The sequence below is a fragment of the Aplidium turbinatum genome, chromosome 1 (assembly GCF_918807975.1).
Source record: "Aplidium turbinatum chromosome 1, kaAplTurb1.1, whole genome shotgun sequence".
Lineage (NCBI taxonomy): Eukaryota > Metazoa > Chordata > Ascidiacea > Aplousobranchia > Polyclinidae > Aplidium > Aplidium turbinatum.
In genome coordinates this window covers 54,600,416-54,609,012 of record NC_137472.1, presented here as the reverse complement: position 1 = coordinate 54,609,012, position 8,597 = coordinate 54,600,416, and the positions used below count along the sequence as shown (strand labels likewise).

General features: G+C 38.4%; 1 protein-coding gene across 1 annotated transcript; it reads left to right on the top strand.

Moving 5' to 3' along the window:
* Positions 1-6,132: 6,132 nt before the first annotated feature.
* LOC145767331 (eukaryotic translation initiation factor 2-alpha kinase 1-like) lies at positions 6,133-8,238 on the top strand. Its single transcript, XM_082579136.1, has one exon. The coding sequence runs from the start codon at positions 6,133-6,135 to the stop codon at positions 8,236-8,238; it is 2,106 nt and encodes a 701-aa protein (XP_082435262.1).
* The last annotated feature ends 359 nt before the right edge of the window (positions 8,239-8,597 follow it).

The window sequence follows — 8,597 nt, the reverse complement described above, 5'->3', positions numbered from 1 at the left end:
CGTCATAACGAGAACGCTATTTTACTCAATTAAAATAGCCTTTGATTAAGCTTACTGTCTTGTTTATATTGACACCTAGATCGCAAACCGAATTTATTAGAATCGCTGCTTGAAACGATTACTTTTACTTTTACGCATGCAGTATGCCTAGTCGCAAAAAACTTTGATATTGTTAGCTCATAATTGGAACAGTTGGAAAACAAGCCGATTCATTTCCTTTTCGTGCGAGTGAATAACGATCAAGACAGTGAAGCTATCGAAATAAAACGCAAAAAAATCATAATCTCAAGCAGAGTGGAAACCCGCTATCAGTTTTATTACCTCGTTTCGCTCGTTTTGCTAATTACTTACCTTCAAAGCGTTAACAACGGCGAAGTGTTTTCTCTTTTGTTTTTTATCTAAAGTCTTAATAAGTTAGTCTTTTATCGAATGACCGTATATACTCGAGATGTTAGCAAGTGATTTTTACCTCAAAGACAGGTTGGTTCAACTTATACACGGGACAAGCTGTTGTCTCCAGCTCTGCAGTTTACAAAATGTACTCATTTTTGCTGCAGAAAAATCATTGCGGACGTAGATTACGGAGTAAAAGGCCGAAGTAAAAGTTTTGAATACCTGTATTGGCAGTGGTTCAAACTTAATTTTCATATTCAATGATTTCTTGTCAATTCTAAACTTTATGCACTTGTTGAGCATTGAGCAATATATGCAAAGCTCACGAGACAAAACAGCAGAAAGAGCTGTTTGAAAAGATCAATTTTTTTATTATTGCGTGTAGGATATACAGTAATTACGTAACATTCCATGATCGTTGAAGTCGATGTCTAACCTTAGCGACCGCATAAAACAATGATGTCAGGTTGGCTAGGTGATAATAGCGGTAAGAGACGACGTTAATGCAGGCAATATCTGCGACCAAGACCATAAAACACCTTTTCTTTTATCGGTTTTCGATTTAATTCTCACACATTGTGAACAAAAAAATGCGTTCTGTTAAATCATAATTGATCTCACAGCGGGAAGACCTCGTTGAAAATAGCGTGTCTAATTTAGCTGGTTTACTTGATATTGCCCTGAATAGTTACGTGACTATTCCAGCAGCATAAGTTACTCTAAGATCTACTTTGAAATGTCCTCCAAGTATGTTAATGCCAATACTTAGATGAACCATCGAATGGTAGTGTCGGAAGCTATTCGACTTATACACTGGAGAAAGAAATATCACCGATTTTCAGCTCAAAAGTAGGGGTTCGACCTATAGGCTACTCGAGTACTATAGGCTACTACACGGTAGCGCAGGAGTGTATAATGATGAGTGTATGGCAATGAATGAGATGTATATATTTTCACAATATTTACATCAATACAGTGTTTATTGAAGCAAAACACGGATGATAGTTTTGAAAAATGCATTTTTTCTTTAAGCTGTATTCACGTAATTGTTCGTTGCGTCGATGTTTCAACTCGATAAAGTTTACTAAAATCGATTTCATATTTGAAGTCACCAAAAATCCAACGGACGTTTGGATAACTCGTGAAATAAGAATAAACATGCAACCTCGCATTTGCTTTTTCGCTACCACGCGTTTTGACTTTGAAGTTGCTCCTCACGCGCGGGAAGATAAGCAGTGTGTGACTGTGAGCGTGCATGCCGTGCGCATCTCAGTAGTAATTCACGTTCCAGAGAAAGCCATGCGATCAGCTGCTGTTTTGCGGGCGAGAGCAACGTAGGCTGTTTTTCGCTTTCGGCATTCTTTAAGTCCGATTAAATGATCAAAATCTCTTTCGTATAGTATTTTATCTTTGAAACACCACTTGTAATAGCGATTTTTGTTGCCCCTCAATCATAAATTCACGGGGGACGCCGCCCCCCCGGAAGTCGGCGCATATGATCACAATTTATATATTAGGCTACATTTTGTTTTTGATTGGATTTTGATTCAACACAATCATTAAATTGAATCAAAATCCAAAACGTCGAACTAAATCCTCTTTAATGTTAAGTAGAGTCATTGGTCATTTGTACCTATACCACTTAAACAAATAAATCGGATAATTGTATCAGGATTTACTTCTTGCATACACACTTCGTTTTATTGTATAAATGTCTTGGAGCAGGTGTTTGGAGGCTAAGGGTAGCCTATAAGTTGTACGACTAACTTAAATAAGAAATATATAAGCTCACAAGCAGTCATTACAAAAACAAGTGGCTGTATTTGCATGTGCAAGACATAGGTGCAACCTAGTTCGTACCTTGAACCATTTGTACAGTCAGTTCGTATGGTACCCTGAAAAGATCAATAAAAAAAATAAAAAAGCCGAAGTCGCTGACCGCAATTTAATAGCACAAAGCCGAAGTCGTTGATCGGAGTTTCCCTAAACAATTTGAAACAAACTCAAGGGTTAGGGTAAAGGTTAGCGGAAACTGCGGAAAAATGTTTGGCGGAAACTGCGATCAGCCAGGGTAAGGGGTAAGAGCATAGATTACTCTATGGTTAGGGTAAGCGGAAACTGTGGTTAGCGGAAACTGCGAAAAAATGTTTGCGGAAACTGCGATCAGCGAGGGTTAGAGCATAGATTACTCTATGGTTAGAATTAGGGTAAGGGTTAACGGAAACTGCGGAAAAAATTTTGTGGAAACTGCGATCAGCGAGGGTTAGGGTTAGAGCATAGATTACTCTATGGTTAGAGTTAGCGGAAACTACGGAAAAATGTTTGCGGAAACTGCGATCAGCGACTTCGGCTTTTTTTAATTTTTTTTCTCGATCTTTTCAAGGTACGAACTGACGGTCCGAACTGTTCATAGTACGAACTAGGTGCATCCCAAGACATCATATTATGAAGATTCAATCTTTGTGCAGCTGATCTTCGTTAAGGTGAAAACATGGACAAAAGGAATGATTGCATTTACTGAGTGTTTGCATTATAATGTAGAAAGGAGTCAGTGTTTTCATTGTGATGTAACGGACATCATTAAATGAAGAAAGGAGTTTGATTGCAACAATTTGCAGGAAAATGTTTTAGGCAGCCAATGTTTAATTATCCACTGTCCAGCATACTCTGGGCCGGAATGGCCCGTTTCGATGAGTCCGATCCCTATTCGGTGAATTTTTCAATTTTTTTTAAAATTATTGGGTACCGTAGCCTAATTATCATTGCCGTTTTAGGGTTAGAGGTTAGGAACTCACCGAATCGGACTCACCGAATAGTAGCAGACCCACTCTGGGCAGTGGGTTTGCTGACATTGTACTGTGTTGTGTAACACAGTTCTAATGAATTCTCCCAAGTTTAACCAGAATTGTAATAGTTGTAATTTTCTGCAGTTACGGTACATGCAGCAATCAGATAATAGTATCAAAATGTTTGTAGTTGCATTGCTATCATCAAACTTGTGTTTACATTTTTGTTCTACCCATTTAGATGGCTAAGCACCTTGCTTCATACATGAAACAGTGCTAGTTCATCTCTCAGGGTATTGGATTAAGTAACACCTTTCAAGAGAAGCTTTCCATTCAACGGCATCAAATGTATGAAATAACTAACAGACAACAAGAGGAAACTTCACTTTGGTAATCTCTGTGACCTGCCTGTGTTGGTGGTTGAAAGTCTCTACCATAGGCGCCGAGTTTTCAAAATAGCTGGGCGGGCGAACACATACTGTCACGTCATAAAGGTTATTTTGTGCGTTTTTCAAAAGGGTGATTTTGCTAGGTTGTTGGGCTAGCCTAGTTTTACATTTAAGTCTATGTCTCCTCTAACACGATTTGGAAACAAGTAATAAATATAATTGGTACGCAACAACATCTGGTCCTGGTAATTCAGTTTCGCATATTTTTTGTGATTGGTATGTGCGGGTTGCGGGACGAAAACTGCAATACTGTACTAGTTCCATAATTACATTACTATTGTTGATACAACACGATAACACACACACAATACATCGGTGGGTTCATACGATAAGTCGCTCCTAGCGGGTGCACGCGCACAGATAAGAAACAAGATGTTGTAATGCAACGCAGAAGCGATATTACGGCAATTCAGCTCCCGAGAAGCCCATAGTGGGGAAAAGAACGAAAGGTATAAAACACTTTTTTACAAACGGCGCTTCATAGCATAGTTAAACAAAAAATGTGTTTTTCCGAACAGTGCTTTCGGAGATATACTGCGCAATTATTTTGTCTTTGTCAAGTACATCAACTTCTTCTTTGTGAGCGGTCATGATGCAGGCATGGTTGGTTAAGACGTTTCTGCGTCATGGTTGTTTGCAAGTAGGTTTTCACTCTTTGCAGTGTGCTAAAAGATCGCTCCGCCTCGCATGAAGTGCACGGCAAGGTCAAATACAGCTTGGCAAGTTTAGCGATGTTCGGATAAACTACCTGCTTTTCTTCTTTGCTTAAATACGAACACAAATCGATTGATAACGTCGTTTGAGAGAAAATTACTCCTTTGAAGAACAATGCTACAGTTTTTATACCGATTTAACATCTGGCGATGTTAAAACGATGTAAAGGCAGTGGAAATTCAGGCCTTAAAACTCGTGTTTTTTTCCGGCAGCCATCGTGGCCTACCGAGAGCTCCTTCTCGGCGGCCAAATCTGCGTGCTTGGAGGCCAAAATACAATAACGATAGCACAAATAAATAGCATTAAAGTTGCAACAATGTTAAAATGATCACTTAGCGTTGTTGAAGTCTGGGCGACGTCCTGCAATAGAATCGTTGTACCATGCATTAAATGCTTTATCGGGATTGTAATCCGGTATTGCGGGACCATCTAACGACCCTAAATTGTTTTAACTGCTTGCAGCTCAGTAAATTGTTTCAACTGCATACCGCCTTTCATAAAACCTGACCATTTATTCCGTTATGATGTCACCATTGAGGGTGTGAAGTCACTAACCCACAGCGTTCTCAACTATGAAGACACGTGTTTTACCCAGGGATGTCAACTAACCTAGTTCTCCTTTTTAACAACGATTCAATGTCCGACAACATTGAATCGATATAAAAACGACAATATTGCCAGCTGATGCAAATTAACACTTCGGATTAACACTTTGTTAAAATAAACAACGGGAATCGCAAACAAGACCTACAGCGCTGGTGATCGCAGCTGGATATATTCAATACAACAGTAGTGACTATGATGCGCTGACCTAATTCTGCGTCACTCTTTGATACTACATATTTTCGACATTTAATCCACGATCATTCTATTGCAAAATTAAATAATTGGCTAGAAGAAACCGGCGGCCAAACTTGGCCGACGGAGGAGGTAGCACAGGCAGTCATTCAAGCACTACTTAGCGGCCATGGCCGCCGGCTGCTTTAAGGCTTGAAATTGCTGTCAGACTTTTGCCGCGAATGAAGTTCCTCACAGGTTTGCACAATTTACTTGATTTAGATCACTGGGCTACAAGTGGCAGAGCGGAGACCAACAGCGCGGCTGGACACTTTTGCTCGTTTAACGGCGAATCAACGTTGTTTAACGTTGCATGAATGTAGCAATGGCAATAATTGACGAAAATTAATCGCTTAATTAGTAGGTCTAGTAGGGCCTATAATAGGGCGACAAAACCCTGCGAATAAGGTAAGTAGGCTAGTATCAGAAGGTGGCAGATGGTTACAGAAATTTTGGGACTTAAAATTGCATTAATTTTTTTTTAATTCCTGAAATGTCCGGCGGGCGCGGCCCGCCCGGGGCTTGGCGCCGGTGGTCTCTACAAATATGTAAAATGCCAAGGTTAACTTCCAAAGAATCTTTTTTAGTCCAACGATAAATATTCCCTCAATCAAACAAACAAGTGTGCAGGACTCAACCACTGCCCCACAAGTCTAAAATTTGTTATATGCATGATTGATATTTAAGTGTCATGACATACCTGTACTTAAGTTAGCCATTGTCTATTAATATTTCTGCTAAATTTTAAATTCATCATCTTATTGCTATATATATGTACTACATTCTTCTGTTTTCTATATGTCTAAGCATGGTTTTATCTGAAAACTTATGTATTTTTCAGCATTGGCAGAACTTACGTGGAAATAATGAATCATAGTAAATGGAATATTACATACTGTTCTGCTCTGTTTTAATTTTAAGTATATGCTCAAGCTTATTGCAATGCAAGCAAAATGGCTAGTGGAACACCTGTTTCGTTTACTCTTCCTATAGCAAAACCCATTTTGACATTAGATGATGAGCAATCTGATATTGATAGCACAAGCAATTCATCTTTGTTGAAAAGATCTGCAAAGACTAATCAAGAGCTGTGTCGTGTTTCTAATTCAGAGTATGGACCAAATTCTGTCAATTCTTATATACCTCAAAGTGTAATTCTTGGATCTCTTTTGGAGCACCTCTGCTCCTTGTACGAAAAAGATCCAGAAAGGTCAAAAGCACTTTTCAATTCTATTTGTAAACAATTGGAAAAGATAAAAATTGTTTCTCCCGTTGCCTATCTTGAAGAATATGCATCTATTCGATCGCAGTATAAATCCTCTTTTTATGATGTTATACAGTCAGTTATTTTTAGTTTAGATTCACAATTATTTTTACCTTCAAGCTATGAAAACAAAACAGCGCTTAAAAATACACTGGTAAAAAGTAAACCTGCAATTCCTGTACATGAAGTATTTAATTTAAAGAAATCAAGGTATCATAATGAATTTGAAGAAATATCAGAGATTGGACATGGAGCATTTGGAAAAGTTTTTCAAGCTCGTCACAAAATTGACAATCAGAGTTATGCAGTAAAGAAAATCAGATTCAGAGATGTGGATGCAGACGAAGAACCTCAGCAGGTGAAGAAGGTCATGAGAGAAGTTCAGTCTCTTGCATCCTTGCAGCACCCCCATGTTGTTCGTTACTATAACGCATGGATGGAACACTGTGGCTCAGGTTTGTTTTCTGAGAGTGATGCTAGTTCTGAGAGCCCACATGTGTCTAGCAAGAAGGGATCTAATTCTAGCATACCAACTTCCAACAACCACCAGTCTAATAATTTTCATTCCAGTGAGGAATCTCATCATACCAACACCAGTAGCACTTATTCGTGGGGAGAGCCTGTCGGAAGCTCTTCAGGAAAAAATGAAAAGCTCAACAAATTTTGGAAAATCGGTGATACTGATGATGATCTGGACTCTACTTCAAGTATACCATGCCGGAAAAACAATAAAAGCGTTAAAAATAACTTTGGTGTTCATTCTGAAGAAGTTTCTAACTCTCCTCCAAGTGATGTAATTTTTACTCATGGAGTGCAAACGAAAACTAACATGAAACGTGTACAAAGTGTCATACTTACAACTAATTTTCACCGTAGACAAATTATGAAAAACTTTAATGGCAAATGTGATGTTATGCGTTCACAGTCAGTTAGCAATATGCAAAACTTTCAAATTGCCCAAGAACTTTTATCGAACGTATCATTTGGAAAAGCTGCATTTTCTTCGCAACCTACTGAGATTATTTTGTATATTCAAATGCAGATTTGTGAGTCCTCTTTACAAACATGGCTGTTGGATAGGAACACTAATCTTAAATCATGTACTGATCCTGCATATGAAATTAGTGAGCTTCAGTCTTTTGACATTTTTCATCAAATTTTGTCGGCATTAGACTATATCCACGGAAGAGGGATTTTGCACAGAGACTTGAAACCAAGAAACATACTACTCAATCACAAAAGGCCGCATGTTTTACTTGGAGATTTTGGTTTATCTCGCCCAGCTGTATCGAGACAATTCTCAGAAGTAATGACACCCACAGCAGATATATTTCCTTCATTCAATGACGAAGATGATGATGAACATACATCAGGCATAGGAACTACTGTGTATGCATCTCCAGAACAATTATGCCGTGACAATTATGACTTCAAGGCTGACATGTATAGTTCTGGTATTATATTTTTTGAGTTAACTTGGCCATTGAACACTGGTCATGAAAGAAGTGATTTAATTAACAAGCTACGTCAGGGTGATATCCCTGATGACTACGTGAAAAGATGGAAAAGTGTTGCTGATGTATTGCGATCTCTAACTTCTCATGAACCTGAAAAGAGACCTTCCGCAAATGAGCTTCTGAAACTAAAGCTGTTTCATTCTGAACATGCCAAATTGGTTGTTGACCAAAAGGAAGAAATATTTTTATTGAAGAAAAAGGTTTCTGATTTACAAGACATTCTTCAAAAGTATCGCTCAAAGTTTGGTATTAGTCCTGACTGCGAGTTGTTACTCTGATAGTTTGGTTCAAATTATACTGTGAAAGTCATGGACTTATTTGCATAAAAGTTTAATTTTTGTTGCAAGCAAACCATCACTCTATTCATATTAACATTTAGCCGCGTAAGGAGATGGCTACGTGAGTTCGATTCGGTGAGTTCCTAACCTCTAACCCCTAACCCTAAAACGACAATGATAATTAGGCTACGGTACCCGATAATTTAAAAAAAAAATTGAAAAAATCACCAAATAGGGATCGGACTCACCGAAATGGGCCATTCCACTTGCGGCAGTGCCAGGGGTTATTAACTACCAGTCTATAAAATTCAGAAAAAAATGTGCTTTTGAACTTGCAATTATTTTTTGCACTTTTAAAT